At 37.8% G+C, this 26,830-nt stretch overlaps 3 protein-coding genes across 4 annotated transcripts; 2 read left to right on the top strand and 1 right to left on the bottom strand.

Annotated features, from left to right (window-relative positions):
* Positions 1-9,009, top strand: TAF7 (TBP-associated factor 7). The gene is made up of 6 exons (XM_089168644.1): positions 1-338; positions 6,241-6,392; positions 6,925-7,058; positions 7,138-7,257; positions 7,343-7,421; positions 8,050-9,009. The coding sequence occupies exons 2-6, from the start codon at positions 6,278-6,280 to the stop codon at positions 8,229-8,231; spliced, it is 630 nt and encodes a 209-aa protein (XP_089024770.1). The 5' UTR covers positions 1-338; positions 6,241-6,277; the 3' UTR covers positions 8,232-9,009.
* A 118-nt stretch (positions 9,010-9,127) lies between these two features.
* On the bottom strand, positions 9,128-13,482 carry LOC149006108 (uncharacterized). Of its 2 annotated transcripts, XM_089167835.1 has the most exons (3): positions 13,258-13,482; positions 10,535-10,684; positions 9,128-10,154 (listed from the first exon to the last, which is right to left on the bottom strand). In XM_089167835.1, the coding sequence occupies exon 3, from the start codon at positions 10,101-10,103 to the stop codon at positions 9,348-9,350; it is 756 nt and encodes a 251-aa protein (XP_089023961.1). In that variant the 5' UTR covers positions 10,104-10,154; positions 10,535-10,684; positions 13,258-13,482; the 3' UTR covers positions 9,128-9,347. The 2 variants fall into 2 exon arrangements, with proteins under 2 accessions (XP_089023961.1, XP_089023960.1); XM_089167834.1 differs by lacking the exon at positions 10,535-10,684.
* A 52-nt stretch (positions 13,483-13,534) lies between these two features.
* Positions 13,535-25,057, top strand: LOC149006107 (NADH dehydrogenase [ubiquinone] 1 alpha subcomplex subunit 13-B). Its single transcript, XM_089167836.1, has 3 exons — positions 13,535-13,859; positions 24,440-24,511; positions 24,695-25,057. Exons 1-3 carry the CDS (start codon positions 13,645-13,647, stop codon positions 24,837-24,839), a joined length of 432 nt encoding a protein of 143 aa, XP_089023962.1. The 5' UTR covers positions 13,535-13,644; the 3' UTR covers positions 24,840-25,057.
* Positions 25,058-26,830: the final 1,773 nt, after the last annotated feature.

Here is a 26,830-nt window from a genome sequence, read left to right as displayed (position 1 = left end):
ACCTCAAGTCCTTCATCTACCCGATGCCCAAAATCCTCTCTCTTTCATTATCTTCTCACACCGACGCTGCTATTTGGGAGCATGATTCCGAGAAATAGGGCACGGTGACAATAACCCGTCGTCGTTTGCCGTTGAAGCTGTATTTGCAAGAAATTCATTCGGTTTTTTTTTGAGTTTCGTGGTATTTCGAATCCTCTCGTCTGTTAAATCTCGATTCGGTTTGTGGCCATCTTCATTTATCCTATCTGGAGTTCGACCCGTCAGAATCGACGATTCTCCCACCTACTCGAAGGTCAGCAGTCCTCGGCGTTCATCGTCTTCAAGAATCGTTGGATTTGGTAAGTTTCGATTGCATCTCTACATTTTCTTTCTTCATTTTCCTGTTTAGGTTTAGGTTCAACGCTGATTGTTGTTTCAGACCTTTTTAGTCTTTTGATTATTGTCCATATTGAAATTTGGTTGAAATTTAATTTCGATTGTTGTTCGTTATAGGGGTTGATCGAAATTTTAACTAAGTTTTAATCTTTACTGTTGGCTAGAAAAACTGAAACAATTGGCAGATAGGGTTGGAATATATATGTATAATGAATATATCAAGAGGTACCAAGCCTTTTTATTGGTGCATTTGGGAAATGAATTCCATCCAATCCATTTTGAATTGATATAGTTGATGGGATACTGCATGATGCACTCAGAAGAGTCAACTGAGGAATCCAATTCCTTTTGCATGTTGTGTGGTTCCATGTTGGTATGATGGATCAAGCATGACTTTTAAAGTTAACTATTCTTCACTCTTCAGTTTCAATTATGACGTTTGTTTGTTAGTTGACATACTTATTTATTTAATTCCAGCCTAACAATAATATGCACAACAATCTAATCCTGGCTCCTCCTCGCTACTTTCCTTCTCTTGTTTATTTTGTTGTGTGCTGGTCTGCAGAAAATGCACGGTTGTTTCTACCATGTCTATCGGCCTTGATTTGCAAAGCATTGAAGTTAAAAAAACTGGCTGTAGTGGTGGGATTTTCTCTTGGCCTAATTATACCTTGTATTTATTTTGTAGACTCCGTTGTATATAGAGATCTGAGTTTGGGAGTATGGTATATCAAAAACTCTGAGGATATAACAACTTGTTGATGAAAAGTTGGTGCCATAGGGTAAATGGGGCTTCATATGCTATCAGGGCTTCTTGTATTGACTTTTTAAAAGAAATTTTAGTTTTTTCAGTAATGTCTTTCTTTGGAAATTCATGACTCCATAAGTATGAAATTATTATAAATCTTTTGTACTAAATAGTTGAGGGAGTGGTTTTAATCAGACGTCAAAGGAGTGATGAATGGATATGTTAATCTTTAGGCACCAGTTTGTTAGAAATCTTGATAATAATATTACTACATTGAGTAGAATGTTAACTTGTGCATGGATTCCTTGCAAAAGTAAAGAAAGATAGCTTCAGGTGCTCGGGTTGTTAAAAATTGTGAATTGTGTTCTATGAATAAAATTTTGTCCAGATGACCTGCACCCTTCCATAATGCAAAGAGACAGAATGAGCTTTTATCATCAAAAGTTATTGATTTTATTATGCTGGAAAGTGACAGGACTGCAATAACTGGATTATGTTTGATGGAGATATCTCTTTACATTGTATGAAGAGAACTGATTGAGAAGAATTTGGATACAGGATGTGAAATCAGCTGGGGGTTGACGATTTAGTAGGTTTAAATTGCCTGTTATAGGTGGTAACAATAAGGGTGTAAAAAGTGCATGAGGTTCTTGCAGCTGTGGAGTCTGGGGAGCGTCATAAACTCATAATATGCACAACCTTACCGCTGCTTTCACGGAGGGCTATTTTCAAGACTGAAACTGTGACCACTTGTAGGAGCAATAAGTCTTCTTGGTCAAACTTTTTTTGTTACAGTTTAATAATAAGTGCTGCTGGCATATATGTTGCCTGGAGAATACTCAAAAGATGCAGCAAGTAGATATAAATTTCCATCCATATTTTTCAATTTGAAATATGTTTTGTCTTGGTATGGAAAGTAGTTAATGAATGGGTTGCTGGTTGCAAATGGAGGTCTAACTTATTAGTAAAAACATTATTGGACCACACAATTTCTCTGTTGTCTAAAAACCTAAGATCAACTATAGTGTATGATGTTCTTGTTGTTTCAGGTTTAGTTTGTCTATGTCAAGGTCTTTATTGAATCCCATATTCATAGTGCATTTGGAGAAGAGATACAAAATTCTGTTTGTTAGGTTGGGTATTAGATGGATGTCAATGTGTACACCCATGAGATAGTCCACAGCTCAGATTTAAATACACTGGGCTCTACCACTTGCTGTCTTTTGATATATACAAACTAGGCTTGTTCAAAGATGAACTAATACTGCTGGAATTGGCCCTTTGTATACCCTCAATTTCAGGGTCCTGACATGTTGGCATGCATACATCTCGCATGAGGATGTATATAATTATAACACACATTTTCCCCTTAATTATTGTAAACCCTAACCTAAGTACAAATTGAGATGAATTTCTGATTTGAAATAGCTCGAAAACCCTAAAACACGGGAAATACGAAATATCCCACATGAAAGTTGGATTCCTAATTAAGAATGGGAATCTTCTTTCAAACAATAACGTGTAAACAGAGAGATAGAACTGTGAATTTCGAGAAAGACGGTGGAAGATTAATAAAGGAATTAAAATGGGAAGAAGCAAGAACTCAGGTTAAACATGTTCCAAATCTCATATGATCTTGGCTTCTTCTACTACCTGAAAACATGAATGAATATATCAATTAGAGAAAAGGAAGGGAGGAAGAAGAAAGCGGGATCTAAAAGCCCTAAATCGAGTGTATTTCAGTCGGGTGAACACGAGGGAGTTGTTTTTGTTAATTTCAAAAAATTAGTTGAGATTTTGTAAAAATAAAAAAAAATTATATTTACACTTACATCCTCGCACTTTTATTAACAACCGTTAGATTTTTATTTGTACACGTGGCTTGATCTTGGCCGCTGGCTGCTGGCAGCAGCGGCAGCCGCAAATAAAAATCCATTGAAAAGGAGGGTGGGGAAGAAAGGTTTTATAGTTTTGTGTCTCGCGACGAGTTGCAGAAGAGGGAAGAAAGGGTTTCTCGTTTCACATTTGTTGTTCACTACTCTTCTACTGTTTTCGCATTACTTGGGCTCATATCAATCCCAAGGTTAAGGCCAACTCTGATCCTCTTTCCTCTGCTTCTCGCTGTTCCTTCCCATTTCGGTGTGGTTGTATATTTGTTTGCTTGTCTGGTGCTTGTTTCTGTTATTGCTTTTCCTCCCGTTTTCTTTTATGTTTAATCCTGCTAAATTTTTTGTAATTCCAAGAGTAACGGATCTCAGGGTGCAAACTTTTCCTATATCGTCCTGACTTTTTTATTGGGTTCTTCTCTGGTCTTTTCAATTGAATCAATGCATCAAAAAAGGTTAAGCCTGCACGATTTCTTTGAAAAGATGAACTGAAATTACATGCTGACTAAACTTCCACTCTTGTGAGCTGGTGTGTACGATTCAATTTAAACGAATATGATTGTCAGTTTAGGGAAATTATTATGTCAAACTTGTTTGTTGCTGGGTTTCATATTGTCTATGTTCAATGATGAGAAGCTTATTAGTGAATACACGTTTCGATGAGTGTTCGTTTCTTCCACTATCAACTACTGAAGAGAGAGAAAATTTTGTAATTTCCATTTTCCAGGCAAGTTCTGAAGACAAGAATGTTTCGTTCTGCAAAATTTAGAGGAAGATGGCCGACAATAATCCATTTTCTTGAAGTCAGATTTTCGTTTGTTTCTCTCCAATCTACATGCCAAATCTACATGAGTTCCTGATGTACATAAATTTCAAATTTCTATTAAGGGAGGAAGGAACCAGGCCATAGGTAGTACATGGTTCCCCCTTTTGGAACCTTATGATGCAACTGACTGTTGCACTGGGTTTTTACCGGTCACTTGAGCCAAAACTGTGGGGATTACTTAACCTATCCATAAGTGTAAGGCTAAAAGCTCTTCCCATGATTTATGATTAAAAAATGTTATTTTTCTTTAGCATCTGATAGTAGTCAATGCATTCTCTCATTTGTTCTGTTTTTTTCTAGCTTGCCATGGTGTGAAACTGATTGTGTTCTCTCTCTCTCATTCCATTAACTGGTATTTGAGTCACCTGTCTAAGTTACATATTCAGCTGCTGATACATTTTCCTAAAATTACAATATTTTGAATCCCATGGACTGTGGTACATCTTTCATATTATTATTTGTTTCAGCAGATCATTAGTTTGTGGTTTGGTCATTTAATTATTTTAGTCATAGTTCTGAAGTGTGCTCTGTATTAATTATTTATTAAATTCTTTTCAGTAAAATCCTTTACCAAATTCAGAACCGTAGTTTTGTGCACCCTAGGCTACCGTTTTATCTTAGTTTATTTGAATCTTACTATTTTGGTTTAGTAGTTCAATTAATTTGTCTCTATAGGTTGTTATATTCTACTGTTTATTTTAGTTTAGACCTCACCATAGTAGTCTATGTTTATGTTTATTTGCAGAGTATATCCATCCGGATGCTTGATCTTATCTGTTCTAGTGTAAAACTTTTTCTCATATACCTGAGTTACTTGTCTATCTCATCATTAGTGTTAAACTTGTGTGCATTATACTATACTACTTACCTTTCATATTGATGCCCTATTCATTGATGTTATTCTGATTCACTAAATCCTCACTATTTGTTTAGTCTATGCTGTATGCTTCCATATTTGTGCCCTGCATTTTTGATGATTCAAATTTTCTCTATCTAGTTGAAATTATCGTCTTTTAAAGCATTAAGAGTCCCATCCTTACATTTTTGTTTATTCTTTTTCTTCTAAGTATATCTATTCTTTTATTCTGGTGGTGCATCAGGTCTGCAGCCAGCATTGTGTTTCATCCAGCCACTCACTTTTTTGTGGATCCTTTTTATTATCGTGGGTTTCTTTCTTATATCATGCCGTTTAATACTCCTCTTGTCATATGGCTTATATTAGATTTGCATCTGGAACATCAGATCTTTTACCAGTAAAAGTGTGGACCTGGTGGGAGTTATGTGCAGCAGGAGGATAAAGTTGCATGTATTTAAGAAACAAAATTGGAAAGCTATATATCCAAGGTGTTTGATTAATTCAAAGTTTGGTACTTGGGAGACAAAAGTTGAGAGGTGGATGGGCATAGTTGTGGATGAAGACCTTAAGAATTAAGTAATGAATGTTAGTAAAGTTGGAGGTAGGATCTACTCTATCAAGCTGGTGATAGACAGTGAAGTTGTCAGTACAGTTGGTTCCTATGCACCCTAGACATGATTGGATGAGGAGCATTGAAGTATAATTCTAGTAACACATAGATGGATAATGCGAGGGTTTGGTAGAAGAGAACTTATTGTTGGAGGTGACCTTAACAGACTTGTGGCAGTGATCATAGAGGTTATGAAGAGGTTCTCAAAGGATAAAGATTTGGGGAGATGAATGAAGAGGAGACTTTTAGCTTTTGATATGTGCATTACAAATAGTTTTTTAGAAAGAGAGCAAAGCACTTAGTTACTTACAAGAGTGGACAGCATGCAAACCAAATTGATTTTTTCCTTTGTACATAATTTTTGATTGGGAATCCAGCACCTTGACCCCACAAAGTTCTTGCACAAGTTAATCACACATTCACACCGTTATACATATCTTTAGTTGTATTCGCATATTCACTTGAAACACCTCCCTTGTCTAGTACTTGCTAGATTAACTCTCTGGTGGCTATCTCATCAACTTTTCTAGCTCAATAAAGACCATATGGAGATCCTTGTTGCAATCACTAAAACAAAAATGACCATGTTTTCCTTTTATGTCAAACTATTCAGTCATTGGTTCTATCTAGAACTCACACTTAATCTGCTCTCCAACATTTGAAATTATCTACATCTCAATCCTCTCCCTCTCCTGTTGAATTGAGCCAGCTACATCTGATCTAGGCCTTTTTAGTTACTGAATAAATCTAGCTTGGTTTCTCATACTTTCAGTGCTTATTTATTTCTTTTAAACCAAGTGTCTTTTTTCCTTTCCCCACCACCCCCAAAACAGCGTATTTGAAAATTTAGATTGCGTTTATTCTTAAGCCAGGGTTTGTCTCTTCATTTCTTTTTGTGATAGTAATGGTTTATTTACTTAACTTTTTAAATTCTTCCAGGTTGTCTGTTTGCTTGGTGCATTAGATTCGTCTGGAAATGGAAGAGCAATTTATACTCCGGGTTCCACCATCTGTTGCTGAGCGAATAGACCGCCTTTTGAACGAAAATGCATCGTCCTCTGAGGATAATTCATTGGATTTGTCCTTCTCTGGTGAGATCCTTGCCCCTCTGACTTGCAATTAACTTTCTTTACTTTAATGGGTGGATTTAAACCTTTTTGTTAGTTCAAATTTCAAAAATAACCAAAAGGAGAACTGTAGTTCTAATGTAGTATTGTGTGAGGTTGCTAAATGCTGGTTAAATAAGCTTCTTTGTGACACAATTTCTCCAATTCAAGGGGTGTGAGTATAGGAGATTTTGTAAGGGCATAATTCCTTGTTAATGCCATGAGTCTAGGTAAAAAGTTGGCTCACTTTCTGTCATCAAATGTGGCTAGTGTATGTATTCAGTTTTTTATGGTCTTTTTGTAATCAAACATGTCTGTTTTTATCATAAATACACAACAAGAGGAAGTTCACAATGGACATTGCTGCTAATTGTGTCCACTAATTTGTTACATATTGCTGATATAATTTTCCTAAGCATGTTGGAGTTAAATAATGTCTCCTAAAGAAGATGAAGGCTTAAATGTTCTGGTTGGTGAGTCTAACATAAAGAGCATTTTGAACTATTGTAATTTGCAGAGGATGGAAGGAGTGGAACTTTTGTCATAGGCAATGACCATTTCCCTGCCTCTCTCTTGGATCTTCCTACTGTTGTGGAATCATATAAAACTTATGATGATAGTGTCCTAATCAAAACAGCAGACATTGGTCAGGTTGGTATATTTTGCCCAGAGTTGTGGGGCATATGTCCCAATTCTAGTGCTTAAGTGTTGGCTACCCGATTTGCAACAGATAATTATGGTAAGAGAAGATGGTGATACTGCGCTAGATGATGTGGAGTACAGGCATGGCCTCACTCCTCCAATGAGAGATGCTCGACGGCGGCGCTTTCGTAGGGAACCAGATCTAAATGTATACTATGTCTCCAAATTTGCACTTGTTTGTCTCTGTTAAGCAGTATATGTGCCAGATAATAACTTCAGTTTGCTTACTGCAGCCAGAGCTGGTTCAACGGGTTGAGAAGGATCTGGTGAACATCATGGCTGGTGGAACAGCAGAAAATGTAGATATCCTTTGTTGTCATTCTCTAATTTCATTTTGTTTATTGATATCATCTGGTCACACCTATTACATCATGTCCCTGATTTCCATATATCATCTGCCCACACCTATCACGTCATGTCCACAATTTCTATAAACTGTTTGAGGTAGAATGGAGGGGCCCCCCGGGGGGGGGCGGGGGGGCCCCCGGCGGGGGCGCCCCCCCACACGGGGGGCGCGCGGGGAAAAATTTGGGTTTTTCAAGGCCCCCGGGGGCCCCCCCGCGGGGGGGGGGGGGGACCCGGGGGGGGGGGCCCGGGGCCCCCCGCGGGGGGGGGGGCGCCGCCCCCAGAAGGGGGGGGAATTGCTTTTGAATTCTATATTAAAGTAAATGGATGCATGATATATTCTGGACTTTCTGATCCGCGGGAGGCTATGTCAAGGGTACATGATGTGAGTAGTTACCATGCCATCTTATAAATCCCTGTTCATTATATTTTCTTTTCCCATCGCTTTCCATATTTTGGATCCAGTAGCTTTGGGTGCTGGTCCTCCAATGCTATGATTGTGTCGTGCAATTCACATGCCTGTCATTGAGCAACCTGGCGCTCACATATTCATGTTGTTGCAAATATGTTTGTGCGACTGATCCTTGACTTTTAGTAGTTAGTTTACATACTGGAGCGGTAGAGCATGAAGATGCTGTTGACAATGCCAGGAATACAGCCAAGAAAATTGCACCTGCTCCTGCTCCAAAGCCAGATGTCCCTGGGACTGGAAACAATGCTGCTGGGGAGCCGGAGAGAAGTGAATCTGATGATTCTGACGAATCTGATGAAAACTGAGCAGAAGCTTTGCATTATGTGTATTTACATCAGCAATTACTGGTCATCTGTTTTCTGGGACAAGCCAAGACTAGGAGATTGGCTTTGACAGCTAGGCTCGGTTTATATAAGAATGATACACTTACATGTAGTACAAAATGTCAGCAAATTCAAGATATTGTGTAGAAATTTTCCTATTCTAACTGTTTTGAGGCAATAGTTTTGGTGTCAAATTACTCTGGGTAAATTGAAGGCCTGTATGTGTAACTTCACTGTATTTTTGGATCTGTTCCTAATGACTGCTTGAACTGCTTGACGCCATATCATGCATTCTGATTCGTTGATCTCTGTGGGGTTTGAATGTTCAAGGGAGCAGTGAAAATTCCCCTTCTAAATTGCTTAGATCACATTTTGAAGGGTTAAAGCCTCGGACTATTCGAAATACCATCAGCATTGTGGAGCTTCTACTTTATGAAAGTGTACTTTTACTTCGCCATTGAGTGCTCAGATTCTGTTGAGATACCACTGTAGGACGGACCCCTTTCTGCTGATGTTTTCGAAGCTGTTCTTATCTATTTACCACAAGCTTGTAGTTTTGCTGATCTTTCCATCTAGTGGTCAAGTTTGGCCGTATGGTCCTAGCATTCTTCAAGCCTGAATGAACGACGCTTATCTTTCAGGGCCAGTTTTTAGCCATCTCTGTTAATGCTTCTAACATTTTAGCATCGGACTACAGGACTCGCATTTGTTATCTGAAATTCATTTCCAGACGAGGGAAAACAAACAGCCATTTACTCTTCGCTCTTCGTTCTAAGTAGGGCAGTATTCCTGGTTCTTGGTTGAGTTTTATTTGGCCGCCAGGGAAAAAGAAAGAGAGAGAGAGAGAAGAGAGAATGGATGCAAATTAAAGAACCACATCAACTTTCCTTCAGAAATAAGCTACGCTAATCGTTGAAAAAAGATGCAAACAATGTTAATTCAGGGAAGTAAATTGAACTACTGTCACACAATTCCAGGCATGAAGCACAAGTAAATCAGATTGAAACTAACGTATCCATTTCCAGAGGAGAAAGCAAAACAAAGAAAAATCATCCAGATCCTGAAACCAAATGAGAAGAAAAATAGTATTGTTTAGCATCATCTGAGTTTCTCCTTCCCGATGTTCTTCTTAGCTGCTTCATTGATCTTCTCAATATATCCTTCAATTGGAGGTGTTAATGTTGCCATAAACCGATTTGCAGGAAACGGTGTCAGATCAGGAACTAGTGCAGCTTCTCTGAGATTTTCTGGAAGAGCTTCAATTGCCTCTTTCTTCAGTCTTAGCAGTGTTGATTCTGCCGCCTGTTGGGCTCGGTGCCGCCTCATTAGAACCCGACTATACTCCTTTGCAAGGCGCCGACCGTCTTCAACAGTCAATTCATACTTAGGGATCTTCTCTGCATCAACCAGACCTAATGAAATCAGATCTAACCCTGGAGTCCCCATAATAACTGGAGATTCCTCCTCGCTTTTTCCCTTCTTAGCCTTCTTCAAAGCATCAATCTCTCGTTGCCGATCTCTGCTTATGAGACCCAGTTTCTCACGCTCAGCTTCTCGCTCCCTCTGTTTTGGTGTCAGATAACGGATGGGTGTTGGAGCATCCAGGCATGAATCAACCATCTTGTTAAGGTGTTCAGCAGCTTCACGCATTCTGCCACCTCCAGATCCTCCAGATCCAGAAGATGCACCTTTTTTCTTGGGGATGACAGATCGTTTCAGTGGTGCAGCCGTCTTGAGCTTTCCTTTACCTTTGGCTGTTCCACTGACAGAACATCGTTGTAGAAACTGATGATCAAGTGATTCTAAGGATGAAGTCAGAAGTTTCAACCTTGAGATATTCATGTTTCTAATCATCCTTCAGCAACAAGTGCAATTAGGATTTAATACAGAACCTGAGATTGGTACCTGTTCAAGGGAAGAAAGGTTTATAAGAATTGTTCCAAAAGTTGTATTTTGATATCTCAAGATTGTTAAAAAATAAAAGAAATTACTAAAAAAATAGAAACTCCCCCAAAAAAAAAATCGTAACACAATAGATCTCCCTCTGCCATCATCAAAAATTGTACGCCTGAGGGGGGTAGTTCTATAGAAACCTGAACACTCAAATCCTTGGGTAGGGGAATGTCAATGTGTAATGACTAACACCTCACAATTAAGAGGTAACAGGTTTTGAACTCTTTGGTGGTCTGCGCATTGAAAAGAAAAGGATGTTGACTCTCAATCTTACTAGGACAAGAAATAGGATTCCTACCATGACACAATTAGGATAAGAAAAAAGGGCGAACCTGGTGCCAAAGGCTTCCGTACAAGCAGAGTACAGGAGAGCAATTTCCCTACACAATCTTACCCAAACAATTTTTGTTGGGAGACTGTTTCAATGCCTTGACCTCAGGGCTACAACTGTAGTTGACCAACTGTTGTGCCAACGCCCGTCCCTTACATGCACAGGATAGTAATGTTAAATAAACAAAAATAGAATAAAGAAGTTGACAGAAGCCTATGAATTTATCCAAACCATAATAAGGTCTTTAAAGAGAAATTTGAATAGTTTGAAAACAATCAGTCCATTTATGCTGAACCACAAGTCAAGTGCTCATTATGTCCCACTCTAACATGCAGTAACCGAAGGAGGGATTTTTCTCTCAGTTAACATGATCCCAGCTCAGACTTCTAGCATTGGGTTTGTAAACAAACTATAGCAATGAGGAAACTCTAAACTAGATCCAAGCGGAAGAGACAACTTCCTGAATCACTGTGACCTAGCAGAGAACTGCTATAGACAACTCAAAAGGCTCCAAAACTTCAAATACTGCTGCTTAAAAGTGAGGAATAGAATAGCTAATTAGTCATCTCTCTATGGAAAGGAGTCATCTACGTTAGGGCAGAGAAATCCATATCTGAAACACTATCACTCCATAGAGCTGGAAAAACCAGAATTTTTTTTTTTTTTTTGGGTTGGGGGGTGTTATGATTTCACTAGAAAATTCTATTATGGGTATAAACTTATAACTCATAATGCAATATAAATTCCTACCACCTAGATAATATTAAAACTGTCACAAAGGAATATCATTCCAATGCATAGCCTTGGACAAGGTACCCTTTGTTTTCCATATAAAAAATTATCCTTTGTTTGGCCAAGCCATTGATCATGTAATGAACACTCACTCAGAGGATTTCTTTCAAAAGCAGTCCACATTTGAGAAGCAAGGTACCAAATGGTCTTATGTGAGGAATAATGCACCAACGATCCTCCACCAGACTGTACATCACTATACAACCTTTTCTGATCTCCTCCAGGACGACAAAACTAAACAGTTCTGATTAACAAACCCACCTCAAGTTTTGGCGGCAGCATTGCCATTGTTGAGCTCCCTCCCAGCGGTCTCAAAAGCCCTATAGTAATGTCATGTCATCTCATTACACCTCAGTACTTGATGGGGCCTAGGTTTCATAAAGACATCCATAAAATTCAGCTTAACCATAACTTTTGGAGGCTGCCACAGCTTTTGCAACCTTTCCAACATTTCCATTATGAGAAGGAAGATAAACTAATGTCTTAATAGTGGATAAGGTGGACTGTTCTTAAGAATTATCTGGTGCTACTTGGCAACCTTGTTTTTTACTTTTGCAAATTATCAACAGACTAGCCTTGCCTCCTAACCTACTAAGGAAGGAGAGTATAGACTAACTGCTCTATATGATGGATTTCCCATCCTTATGCCATGCATGATACTGGAGCTATGGTTCTCTGTACTCTCTTGCAAAAGGAAAGAACCATAGTGGTAATTTCTCTGACTGATAAATTGGGTAACTCAGGCGATGACATTAATATTGAAAGTTTCCCAATAAGATAATCATTGCACCATCAATTAGGTGATCTAATTCAAACCATCCAATATCAAGTCCATGAACAACTTTTCTATTATCTAGAAACCCGAGTCTATTACATGGCCCTTTAGCATTATTTCATATAAACACATTTGATATATGGCCTAACACTCTCTCCTTAGAGAAAACAATCCAGAAGCATTTTGAGAAATCAATGCAGTCCACTCAGTAACATCTCAGGTGGAGTTTTGTAAACATATACAAGATATCCTTCATTAGACTAGATTAAAAGTAACCCACACATCAAATAAAAGGCTGGCATCTTCATTTCAGAACAATAAGCATAAAACATACAACAAAGAGCTCAACAAATGTAATAAATTCTTTGATCCAGAATGCAGAATCAACATGTGAATCTCTTTCCATACTTTGATGACTTTAAACAAGCTTCAACACCCTTTTATTGTTTTTATTTTTTGGTGGGGGGGGGGGGGTTGCATTGAGGTGGGGAAGTTTCCAAGGATGTTAATGGAGAGGGGGGAATGGGTCCCCTTCAGCTTCACCCAAGAAATGACTGAACTCAGCTTCCAGAAACCATAGTATTTCAGAAGACATTGTTTATATAGGCATCTCATCAAGAAGCTTTCTAGTAATATTGAAGATGGTGTTTTCATACAAAGGAATATACTCTATTCAACAAGGTCAACAAATCCATTTATAAGACTAAAATACATCTCTTCAACTACTAAGAAACGAGAGAACATAGATGAATGTTCCCATTGGCATTTCATCATACAACTTTTTAGCAATCTCTAATGTTGGAACAAAGACACATGCTGTTATGAGTATGATCTTGGTGGGAGGGTAATTTGCGAGGATTAGTTGGGATAACAATGTCAGGTAATCCAATTCAGTTAAGAAATCCTTCTGAATTGCAACATTTCAAAGAAAAAGAGAATAAGAGAGAGAAGAGCTTCGGAAGAAGGATATCATCAAGCTGAAAAATCGTTGTACTATTGCGAAGAATAAATTCTATGTACGAAGGCCCAACCCAATCTTACAATAAAATCAGAACAGCAGATAAAAGCTTCCCCAAACTACATACTCAACAAAGTTTTCGACAGGAAGAAAAACAAAAGCAATAAGACCTCAATCAAATATTCAACGGGAAATCTACCTCTTGTAACGAAGCAAAGACTGAAAATCCAGTCCTGGAACACCCGTGCTGGGTACAATCCGATAGTTTCAATTGAAAGAGGAGCTCACAGGAGGAGGGAAAACCTGTCTCTGTGTGTGTTGAGAATGGAGAGTAGTCTCGACTAACGTAACGCTGATTTGAAGGGTATTTTTGTCAATGACAGGGATCGTCTGAATTCTAATTACTAAAACACCCTCCACCAGGACCACCACCATTCTCCCCACTGCCTCGGATCATTTTCAATATCTTCTCCCCTAAAACAAAAGTCGCTGCAAATGCGGTCGGTCGATTAGATCAGAGCGAGAGAGAGAGAAGAGTTATACGATTAAAGCAAAAGTCGCTGCAATCGATCGTTGAAACGAGAAGATGACGGAGGCAATGGTGAGGAATAAGCCAGGAATGGCTAGCGTGAAGGATATGCCACTCCTCCAGGACGGACCTCCGCCTGGCGGTTTTGCACCAGTTCGCTACGCTCGCCGCATTCCTAATACGGGACCAAGCGCTGTTGCCATCTTCATGACCGCCTTCGGTGCTTTCTGCTGGGGCATGTATGAGGTTGGGAAAGGCAACAAGATCAGGAGGTCTACTGTTTAACCTACCTTTCTCTCTCTCTCTCCATCTCTCCTTTTCCTTCTTGTATATGTATATGTACTGTTGTTATACATCCTGAATTTGATTTGGATGGTAGGCTCTTAAACACATTATATGATTAGTCTTTTAGATTCCGGATAATATGCAACCTAGATGTTAGTCCTTCGCTGGAGTCTGATTAGATGGAATGTTATATCAGTTTAAGTTAGTATTTCTTTGGTTCTATATGCTTCTTCTGTGTCTTTTTAGTAGGATTTATTGTGTTTGTCATTCAGGGTACGTTTTTGTTGGTTTGGTAGATTTGTTGGCTTGACTAGACCAATTACACTACCAACTACTGTTTCTGTAGTAATGAATTCTCGTTGTGATTTTCTTTCCCAAAAAAGAAATTTCTCGTTGTGCTTAATGTGTTGTTTTGAATTCGGTTGAGTTGATTAAATCACATGAGCCTTAGCAGTTAGGCAACTTACTACTGCTATCTCGTGCCTTTAATTTGATATTATTACACGTCCCTGATCGACCTGGTTCCATTCTTTGTATTGAACTGGGCAGATGTTGAAGAACCTTCTTTGTGTTTATGTGTTCCATTTCTAGGTCTCTAATGTTGTTAGTCTGTCTGGGCAGCTGGGACGTGGAAAGGGTTTGAACTGCCTAGTTGTTGCCGGCAGAGTGGTCCATCCGAGCATCTTTAGCCATTATGTTGAGCTTTTGTTGAAATATTTGGGCCTTGGGATAATTACAACTCTAATAGAAATTTTTAATTACAGTAAGTTCCTATTTTTGTCATTGCTGAGAATATTAGTTAACTCAGCAAAATCTAGTAGTTTCTATTTCTTTGTAACTTGGGAACAAGTATTAGCACTCTATAGATATATAATATGCTGTTCTCACCCAAATTGATTGATGAAGTTTGCTTTGTGTTATTCTGTAGTCTTTTCCTTGAGTGATAAGAACGGTGAGGACCTTGCTGTTGAGAGATAAATACCTAGGGTTGAGGAACATAGCTGAGAGAGCTGAGCCTCCTTTATCCCTTTATTTTCTATTTTTTCTATTTCTTCTCTTGTTCGAACTCAACCTGATTTCAAGACCAGCATCAGCTGCTGCTGCTGCTGCTACTTTGAGAGTTATCCACTTGTTTAGGCCTACAATTCAAACTAGTCCACATTCATGACTATGAGTTATCTTGAGTTACTAATTTCTATCTTAATTTTATTTCTTTGTTTGTGGGTTATTTGAGGTTAAGTTACCCTTGATCCTAGCCTGACGTAAAACTGGTTTCTAGATGTTCCAAACACTGTTGAAAGAGTTCCCAGCTTCAATTCATGGACTTCCTATTTACTGCCCTAGGCTGCTTTTAGTTGGTTAAAAAGTGTGTGTGTGTCAACGTAAAGAGTGTATGGAAGTGAAATTAAATTAAAAAAAAATTAACTTCATATAATTTTTGTTCATGAGAAACTTAATAGAAGAATCATCCACAATGATCATCCCTGTTTCACTCGCTATTTTCCTTCTAAGAACAGGGACTCTATCTGAATCTTATACAACAACTTGGATCTTCATACTGCAGAAGCATGGTCACTACCACTGGATGCAGTTTAAACTTTTATTTTTAGACCAATTTTGATGGTGCATGGTTATTTTAGAACCTTGTTCTGACTAGATAAGGTCAGTTTTGAGTGATGTAGACCAGATTCACGGCCGAAATAGGGCCTAGGGTTGTTTGCCCAAACCCTATGGCCCCTAGTACCAGCAGCGGTGTTTTGGTAATTTTGCAATTTTTCAATGAGTCCAAACTCCAAATTAGGGTCTAGTTGGGTCCTCTTTTTTTTTGGGACTGTGGACCTACTTTTGTTTTTGAATTTGAGACCCTGTTTGTCAAATTATTAAAGAGTCCTGATTAGGGTAGGATTCCTAAGTTGTGATGGACTCCTCTAGAGTTGTCCTACTTCTTGCAAGGATCATGTTTCTACTAGTAGAATTCAAATTGGATTCCTCTAGAATGGGATTTGAAGGTTCCCTGTGTGAGTTAAAGTCTGAATTGTCTTGCTAGTTAGAGGCCAAGTAAGATTTCCTTCAAAAGGCTATAAATAAGCCTCCTGAGATTGTAATCAGCAAGTTTGAATGATTAATAAAATTTGTTGGGTGTTGAAAGCATCCAGAGAAGTTGTGGGTTCCTTATAGGGGGCTTGTGCGGCAGCTTCAAGTAGAAGATTTGGCAGAATTCCAGGTTTTCCAGCATCCAACCTTCCATTCCAAGTGAGTACTAAAGCCCCAATCCCAAGCCCAATCCCAGCCCCCTTCCCTCTTCTTCTCTCCTTCCCGCACCCCTCCCCATACCCTTCAGCAGCCATGGGACCCCTCCCCCATCCCTGAACCTTAATCTCCTACCTTAATCTCCTACCTTCCCCTAACCCTAGACTACAATCCTAACCCTTCCCTCTTACATTTCCTTTTTCTTTTCTTCTTTTACTGCCTACAGCACTTCTGGAATTTCCAGAAAATTAAAGTCAGAAGTGCAGCAGCCTTCTAGTATTAATTGAACTCTATTCCTTGGCCTAAACCCCTTCTCTTTAGGAACTCCCTTCACAATCCCCTACCTTTGACCCAAAACTCCAGCCCTATCTTCTCCCTTTAAACCCTAGAATTTCCTATGACTTACCTTCTTCATTAGGAACCCTAACCTTTATCTCATAAAATTCTAAATTCCCCAAACCCTAACTTGAAAACTCAGTTCTGAAACTAATCTAATAAAACAGCAAGGACCCCTTATGGAATCTTGCTTTCAGAAACTGATCTCAGAGTTTGAACAATGGGTGGGTGAACAGAAGACCCCTTATGTCTTCATTAGAGAACCACCTGTAGAGGCAACATGAATTTGTTAGCTTTTGATTGAAGCAGTTGAATTTGTGCTTCCACATTGTAACTTAAACAATGGATTCCTTACTGCAAATTTTGTATCATTAGACTGGTACAATCAATGAATTTATAGGGTTAAGGATGGGTGTTTATTGTGTGTTGAAGACCATCCTATTATATGAAAATTGAGGGTGTATCTCTTTTAAGGGTAGAACAATGCTGAGCATGATCACCACCATTGGATGTAGTGATACTTTGATCATTATGTGGGCCTTTTTTGGTAGTATATGACTATGGGCTTTCATTCAAGTGTTTTTACTTGTAACAGGTTCAATTATAAGGGCCAAATTATAGGTCTGTAGGGGTTCATGAAATTGATATTTTAGTTTGATCATTAATTTTAACAGTGGGGCCCATGAACCATTATTGTTTTGGTAGATACCAGCTACTGTGGCCATAAGGCATTCTAGTGGTTTTTTTCTTTTTGTTTAACCATTTTATGTGGCACAAATAACATATTAAGATAATTTATACTTTGTGCTAAATATACATATGAAAGAATCACAAATGCAAGTTATTCATCAGAAAACAAATCAACCAACATCATTTATCCTACTATCTTAGCACTATAGAAATTTGATTCCATCTCTAAGAAGTGTCTGATTCAAGCAATTTTATTTTTCCTTGAGACTTAATAGAGCCCCCCCCCCCAACCAAAAAAAAAAAAGAAAAAGAAAAGAGAAATCCAAGATTGCTTGGATCTGATTGATGTTGAAGGAGCTATGTTCCGGTCAACCTTATGTGTTATGTGTGAATGTTGTCGAAATCGCTCTGAGTGAAAATGTTTTTTAGATATCAATTTGAGTATTGTGCGGAACTTTTTTTAGCAATGCTTTGTTGTCGAAATCTCTATGAGTGAAAATGTTTTTTAGATATCAATTTGAGTATTGTGCGGAACTTTTTTTAGCAATGCTTTAACATATCAAGATTTATGGAAGTTTTTGGTTTGAGAAAAACCCCAAGCATTAGAAACTTGAAAGTTTCACCCACCTCTGAAATCCAATTGTTGTTCTTGAATTGGGCAGCTAACTTTATTCTTATAGGAATTGATTTGTTAACTATTTTTGTTGAATAGGGGGTATGTCTATTTATGAATCATACTTGAGATACTTAATTGATATTCATGCACACGAAAATCCGTGCACACACTCATGCAGCAGTCACCCAGGCCCCAATAGAACTGCCTGAATGCCAAGACGACACACTAAAGTACTTTCGCTTTGAAGAGTGAGTTGCTTGATTTCTCTTCCCAATGATCTGCTCTTTCTTCTCTTTTTGTTTTCTTCCATTCATTGCCCATTACAGCAAAATACATTCTCTGAGCTGCAATGTCTCATGATCTCCCCCTCCCCCCTCCCCAAAAAAAAAAAAAAGAACCAAAATTTCCGTACTTCCTATTTTTCTCACTCTATTGATATCAATAATTTACTACTGACATGAATCCCGGATTAAACATGACAATTGGACTTCATACTTACAATTTGGACTTTTTTATGAGAAAATTGGTTGATCTGACCAATTGATTGAAACCTAGAATGGCCTATTTTTTTGGAGGGTATAAAAATAAGTCCCAAACAGGTTTTTTTTGTGCAATCCCACTATTACACCAACCAAACACATCATTGATTTTTTCTTCTTGTGCTAATGTTGTATTTTCTGGTTTATTGTATGACTATTTCCTCTTGTGCTGGTGTTCTGCACTTGTTTTATTGAGCCTGTCTATGGCTTGCATTACTTCTGTTGAGATTTGTGCAAGTTATGGATCTGCTGCCTTGGTGCGCAAGTTATGGAACAACAGCCTTAGTGCACAATTTTATACTTTATAGAGTTTCTATTTTGGAGAGCAAGCATGATGCAAGTCTTGGAGAATCAAAGTTTCCTTTTCTAGAGAGCAAGATTACTTGTCTCTCAAGTTGTAACTTGGAAGTTTGAAGGCTATTAAGTAAACAAGCTTGCGGTTCTAGGAAATTAATCCAGAATCTCAAGGTGTTGTTCTTACCTGCTGGTTCTTCTCCTTCTTTTATTCTTCTTCTTTCTAAATCTCCTTTCAATCTCTAGGCTGATTACAGGTGCTTCTAACATGGTATCAGAGTAGGTTTAATTAGCCTAGGGACTGCTTCTTCTTTCTCAATATTCTCATTTTTTTTGTCGTTTCTACCTGGTGTGCAATCACCCCTTGCTGCATTAATGATATATTAGATCCTTCTTCACAACTCATGAAGTGGTCTACATATCTGCTATTACTACCACTGCAAAATCCAGAAATTAGTGAAGTTTTTTAGGACACAGGAGGACCTGTTAACCTGCTACAGCTCTTCGCCAGCTTGAACATCTATTTTGCTTCTCTGGACTGCATCCATTGTTTGGACGAAATTTGTTTCATGTGATTTCTTCAACTGCTCTTCAATTGGTTTTATGTTCTGAAAAATATTGCCGATGTCATATTTGATTCTACTGCAAGATATACCATTGGTTCCCCTGTTTTATTGATTTACTCTAAAAAATTCTGTTGATGCTATATTAAATTCTGCTGTAAGTTATACCACTGCTGCCCATGTTTTGTTGAATTTTTCTGCTTTGAAAAATTCTGTTGATGCCATATTGCTTTCCTATTGCTTCTATCACTGGTTTTGAGTACTAAAATTGTTTGGAAATTTTTTTTTGGGGGGAATAACACGGCTACTCTATTACCAGAATCAACCTCAATTGTGTTATTTTTCTGGTAGATGGAATATTATATGGATCATTAGTTCTGGAGCCTATTTACCCAGAATCAACATCAATCTTTGTTCATTTGGTAAATAAGGGAGGTTGCTTTGTGATTACTATTACTTGGATCTTCTTGTGAACTAGAGAGTGCTACTAGAACGTGGATTACTTGCTGTTCTATGTCATTAGGTAAATAGGACCTTGTCTTACTGCTGCTACAACATTTGTGTTGCTGGTTCAGTAATTTTCTGTGAGTTAATTTGCTATTTTTTGGATGTCTGGGACATACTACTGGTTGCCAGCTCTTCTTCTAGTGCATTTCCTACCTTAACATTGGTTGGTGCTTCCCGTAGTGCTACATGGTTTACTACTGTTATGAATGCTACTTTTGCTACTATCCCATTTGGGTTGATGCTGGTGATTCAGAATGTTCTACTATAATGGCTAGAAGTTCTTGTACTTGGTATAACACATTTCCTCAGTACCAACTTTGAGATGCTGGCAGTTGGTTGTCATCATATTTATCCACATGTAATACCACATGTGAGGAGGAGATTGGAGACTTATTCAGTATCTACTCAGAATTTGTTGAAGAATATTATTGGTGAAGATCTTTGTCCTCCTAAGATGGTATTCTATAGCAATGCCTAACTATCTACTTCGTCTGTAGTGACCTATACCCACTTACTTGGCCTGTAGTAACATATACTATCTTTACCTACTTAGTCCATAGTAACCCATACTACCTTATCTACTTGGTCCCGCAATAGCCTATACTTGCCTTTTTACCTACCTTAACCTACCTGCTTGGTCAAATAGTAACCCATACTACCTTCCGCACTTGGTCTGCAATAACCTATACTGCCTTTTACGTACCTATTTGGTCCACAGTAACCAATACTACCTTTTACCCACCCATACCTTTGCCTACTACTTTTTCTTCTTGCAAGAGGTTATTTGTGGACATTGGAGCTACAATTTTATTTGTTAGTGTGGAGATTCCTCCCTGCTACTAGCATTATTTGGATAGTACCTTTGATGCTACTATACTTATGGATTTTGTTTGTCTTCAATGTCGCCAATTGTTCTCATTATTGAATGGTTCGTTTGACATAAATAATTTAAGCCTTTTTTTTTTTTTTTTCAGAAGTTGATGTTGATTATCTTTTGGGTGAAGTTCTCTCAGTGTTTGTTGGTGTCTGCTATTGCTACTTGTGTTCAAGATACTAGAGCTTTACTATATGTTCCTATTATTCTCCAAGCTAGAGTCTTTGATTTGTATGCTCCAGCTTGAGAGAGTGTTGAGATTTGTGCAAGTTATAGATTTGCTACCTTAGTGCACAAGCTTCTACTTATCAAAGTTTCCTTTTCTACTTAGTTTCTATTTAATAATTTAGGATATTACTTTCTATTTTTATATAGTTTGACTAGCAAGCAGTAGTTAGGGAGATTTGTTTCCTTTCCTTCATGTTACTTGGGTATCAACTAAGTTTATTTTAGGATAGTAATGTTTGAAGATCTTGTAAGCAGATTTAGGGATATTTGAAGCTCTCTCTAATCTGGGAACTTTTCAATAATAAATCCACTACTAAGGGGGAGAGCTACATCAGGCACAACTCTCCATTCCTCCTTCTCCGCTGCATCTTCACTTTTCCTTTTGCTCTCTATTATTTCTAGTTGGTTTAATTTAAATTCTGCTACACGGTATCAAAGCACCATAAGGTTGCTAGTAGAAACTTGTGCACTAAGGTTGCTGCTCCATAACTTGTGCACCAAGCTAGCAGATCCATAACTCGCACAAATCTCAACAATTTCCCTTCTCCTTTTCTCCCGTTTGATTATTGGACTTATTTATTCATCCAAAAAAGCCAAAAAAAAAAAAAAAAAAAACAGCATTGGTTTTCAAATTGTCTAGGAATTGTGAGTTTTGTTGCTTGGTCCAAAGTTTTAAGCTCTGTTCTAGTCTTTTAACAGAGGACAACTCCTCCATTGTAGTCCTTGATTTTGCATATAAAATAGAGAGCATGATAGTGTTCAGAGTTGTGAGTTCTTGGTTTGTCTGTAAAAATCCCCAGAATCATTGTCTGGTTGATTGGAGGTGTACTGTTCTCCTATTATGGCATAGACTATGGTCAGATGATGGAGAATCTGATGAAAACAAAGAAAGGGGAGAGAGAGAGAGAGAGAGAGAGAGTACGCTCACTTTTCAAATCACAACCACCCAATTCCATAATTCCAGATTATGGGTGTTAAGGTGCCAACAATTAAATTATCAAAAATAATGACTTGAAGTCTTGAATGGATAAAGAACCTCTTCCATTCTTAGTTTCATTACAAGGAGTCCTAAGCTAACATAAAACTTAATCTTATCTCGTCTAAACTAAGTATCACTTGCAGGATAGGCTTTATCTAACAAGATAGTGGGGCATACTATTGGTATGCTGATGATATGTGTCTCATTTGGATCTACGATTGAGGGTTTATAATGGTACCCATTGCGTAAACACACTTAAAACAAAAGTCCATTATCATATACTATCATATGAATTCTTCTCATCAGCTCTTTCAATCTCATTAGGGTTGTTCCTATTGTTTGTTAACAGTTCTGGCATACCTGTTTTGGGTCCTTTTTTTAATTAATTTCTGCGTCTGCTTATAGATCTCTATTCATTCTGGTCTGGTATTTGATATTCAACGATTCAGCCTTCTGCTATAGTTTGTCATTGTCTAGTCAGTACAGTTAAACCTATCTCTTTCACCCTCTCTTTTGGGTTTGCCTAGCCCTGTTGCTTCATTGGGAACTCTGATTTCTAGATATTTATCAGACTGTCTGGAGCTTTTTGGAGGTCTACTCACTCCAGGTCTATAGGTTATGTGATCAGTTTCCTCTGAATTATAAGTTTGCTCCCAAAATATGCCCACTTTTCCCTAAGATCAATTTCTATTCTGGTTGTCAATTTTGACAATCAGTTTCTTTGTTCAGTGGTCTGAAATTGGACAACAACAACAACAGCAAGCCTTGTCCCATCTAAATGGGATCGGCTATATGAATCTTTGCCTTCCAAGTAGCACTATTTGAGGCCATACTAGATACAAGGCCTAAGCTATGCATATCTTGTCTCACCACTTCTCTTAAGGTTATCTTAGGTCTACCCCTAGTTCTTCTGATTCCTTCACTCTGTATTAAATTACTTCTTTGTACATTGGTAATTTAAGGGACTCCGTTGAATATGGCCATGCCACCTCATTTGACTTTCTCGTAGCTTATCATTTATCAGAGCTACTCCCATACCAGCTGTACCTTGCTAATTTGGCCACTCAACCATCTTAGCATCCACATTTTTGCTACACTAAATTTATCTATATGATGTTTCTTAATAATCCAACCCTTTGCACCATAAATGTAGTTAGTCGTACAACGGTCCTATAGAATTTTTCTTTGAGCTTTAAAGGGATGCGTTGATCAGACAAAACCCTGAATGCACCTCTCCATTTTAATTGCTTGGGAAATGTATTTCTCTATGTCACCATTTTATTTACTTTTAGTTCTTTGTCCGACATTCTAATATTGTAGTTCTATTTTTATTAAACTATTGCTGTCTTTAATTTTCAGTCAGTCTTCTACTTTCTGTTACCAGCAAGTCCACCTCTTGTCTTCACTAAATTAGGGTTTCCTTTTCCCTCTTTTGTATCATCAATGTAAGACTAGAACTAGAATTGGTTTAATTCCAGGTTGCATTGAATAGTTAACCGAAAAAGATTACGAAAGTGAAAAATGGGATCTGAAAAGTAACCTTTACTTTTATCTTGAAAACTGATGGTAGCATTCTCTTGGCTGATTCAGTTGATGTAGAATCTTCAAGAAATTGATCTGACAATCTATTGACAAGAAATTGCTGAAATCAGATGTTAGGGACAATAAATGATGGAACGGGACTGGGAAGGGAATGGGGGAAAACTGGGATTGACTATCTCAGCCTGGGCATGTCACCCGTCCTATCCATACTACAAAGACTCACTGAGGTGGGGAAATTGCAGAAATTTCTTGTTTTATTGACTGTCTGGGCTGAGATTGCAATGTACTCCTGTAACATGTGAGTGTGGATGGTGAAGATATATTTGCAGGAAGAATGGTGAGGAAAGTGGGATCTGGATGTAGTGGAATTCATGGTAAACACAGTTTAATCATTTTAACTTTCCTATTTGCTGCCATCACTGTCATCTATTCTCAGGGATGCAAAATGCTTGATCTGTAATGGTATATCAGTTTGAAGACGCTCCCTATTCAGGGGACCCAGAATGTAATTTACCCTCTTTGAAAGGAGGTTCTTTTGCATTCTTGTATGTTTTATTGTTCACCAGCATACTCTGTATTAGTGCTCAACTGTGGTCTAACTCTATACACAGTATTAAATAATTTCCAACCTTAAGTTGCTACTTGTTGAATTAGTGTCTTCTTTCTGTCCGTTTGAGGATTGGGCAGGAGCTCAGCCTGGGTGGTTTGGATTCATTTTATTGATCTTGTTATGGTACTTAAGAACATGTTCTAGGAGGTTGCCTTGCATTACTTGTTGCTTCATTAGCTGTTTTGCAATTTTTATGGCAAAAAATACTTAGTCCGGGAATGGCTGATGCCTCTCTCTCTGTGTTCTCCTTATGAATAGATTCGTCTGTCCCCTTGTTTTGCGAGGGGAGACAGAGAGACACATTGGACTTCCAGTGAAGATCACACTCCCAGACGAAACTCGCTTCCATTCTATACATATATTCCTGAGGGTTATTACCAGAAATGCAGATATGGGTTATGGTTTCCTTGTGAACTAGTTAGTGTTTGTATTTGCATTAGAAAGAAGCTAAAATGAAGCTGTCTGTATTCAATAATTTAATCATTTGATGGTTCTTTAATATCTGAATATGCTTATGTTTTTGCTTTCTGTCCCCACAGGGTAATCAAGGAAGAGAAATATGCTGCTCGTCGAGCAATACTCCCCATGCTTCAAGCAGAAGAGGATGAAAGGTATAAATCCCTTTTTAGGTACCTTTGCGAGATTCTTAATTCTCACTTCGTATGTAGGAGAAAGTTTGTAGATGTAGGATTTGGATCCAAGAGTATTTCACTTCCTCAAGTCTCCCTTCCTATAAAATCTCATATTCATTCTATAACCTGTACAAAATCTGTTGCTTCTTGTCTCCATTTCAGATTTGTCAAGGAGTGGAAAAAATATCTAGAGGAGGAAGCCCGGATAATGAAGGATGTGCCTGGTTGGAAAGTTGGTCAAAACGTCTACAATTCCGGGAGATGGATGCCACCTGCAACTGGTGAGCTCCGACCTGATGTATGGTGAAAAGTGGGCATGTCTAATCTTTGCCTGTTTCATCATAGAAAACTTGGTGTATGTTGGGGATAAGTCACTAAACTGTTGACAATTTAATGTTGCTCTTTTACAGCAAATTGCTTGCATTTTATGCTTGCTCCTCTCTCTTGTTTTGGGATCTAAAATCTCCTGAGATTATAAATAAATATTTGGACTCTTTCAGTTTTCGAGTTTCATAGTTATTCTTATATGGATCTGTTTGGCCGATAGAAATCTTTGTGCTTAAATAATGTGGTAACAGTCCAACATTATTGGTGAAAGTCATCAGTCCAATATAGGAGGAAAAAAGATCAGACTAAAGAAGAGAACTCACAAAGGTAAAGCATGATATGTGAACAGAAGAAGCAAAATTAGTAGCTAATCGTACGAGTAAATCCCTTATACGTCGCGCTGAAACTAAAGTAGAGACGTGATTGTCTATGTAATGGGAAATGATTATTTTGACTCCGAAAATTTTCGAACTCGCATATGCAAATCAGCAGTGGGGTTGATGCAAATATGCAATCAGCTTGTTCATGCATACATATATTTTTTAGTAAATTGCACTTGCACCACAAAATAGAGGCTTTAAAGCACTGACACCCCACTTTATGTTTGAAAAACACAGAAACTCTGAAGTTGAATTTTTATTAAATATATTTGTCCAATTTATCATTGAAAATCTTTCAAACACTCCTTATTATAGGGAATAAACAGTAAGTTAATTATTTTTAGTAATAAATTTGATAAATATATCCAATGAAAATCTAATTTTGGGGTTATTTATGTTTTTTAAACATAAAGTAGGGAATCAATGCTTTAAGGCCTCTATTTTGAGGATGCCAGTGCAATTTGCTCTATATTTATTGGTAGGATGCTGATTTATATCAATATTGGTTGGTTATTGATTGATGCGATTTAATGAACACGGTTTTGATGCGATTTTTATTTTGCAACAATATTGGACTTAACCCAACTCAATGGGGTTCAACAATATTAGACTTAACCCAACTCAATGGGGTTGGTTACAGGTAGAGAAAAGAAAGTACAAAGAATGGAATGGAAAGAAATAATTATAATGGATTGCGTGGGTTTTTTCCCCTTTTTTTTTATTTATTTTTTTTTAATTTAATTTTTTAATCACTCAATTTGAGGGCGTAATAGAGGTGAGCTTTTAAGTTAAGCATGTCTTTCTTCATCACTTCTTTTATGGTTGTCTAAGGTTAGCAGATGATATTCCTCACAGGAGTGTCCAGTGAACGAAAATTTTGATATAAGATCAGGCTAACATGGTTATATGTATTAATATTGTCAATGACTATACCATGAGCAAAAAAAAATGTCACTAAGTATAACTTTAGACAAACATGAACCATTGAAAATACAACGATTGGTGTGATACAAATAATTTATTTTTGCCCCAAATTTTACATCCACGTTCCAACCATGCTTCATTGTGAGTTTTACTTTTTTTCATTATGACTGTGATCTGCCTAATTGACAATTAATATCACACATGAAATATTTGAATTTGCAGCTGTAGGGATAGGGTTAGGTTAGAGCTTGCTAGGATGTTTAGGGTCAAGATTTGGATTAAAAAAAAATAAAACAAAACAAAAACGTCAGCCTAATTGAGCCTTGTTACAATTGTAGTTTTGGCATGTTTGTTACAATTAGGGTCCTAATAAAAACATGGCTTTGACACTAAATTACCCATTGTGGCTCTACTTATCATTGTCGTTGACTCTATAGGGTCAATTAGGTCAAGTTAGACACTAAATTTTGACTGTAACCTTAATCCTAAGTGCAAAACAATTGAACAATGCATAGTTCCATATGAAAGCCCTACTTTTACCAAAATAATCTATAGGAAGGTAGAGATGGATTGAAAGAGGCCGAGCCACCTTTAGTCAAATACTTAACTTTGACCCAATCATTTTTTTTAACCCTGAGTAGGGGCCATTTTTAGTTAGCCACACTTA

The sequence above is a fragment of the Hakea prostrata genome, chromosome 9 (assembly GCF_041222555.1).
Source record: "Hakea prostrata isolate BN-2017 chromosome 9, UWA_Hpros_2, whole genome shotgun sequence".
Taxonomy (NCBI): domain Eukaryota; kingdom Viridiplantae; phylum Streptophyta; class Magnoliopsida; order Proteales; family Proteaceae; genus Hakea; species Hakea prostrata.
This window is presented reverse-complemented; position numbering and strand designations above follow the sequence as displayed.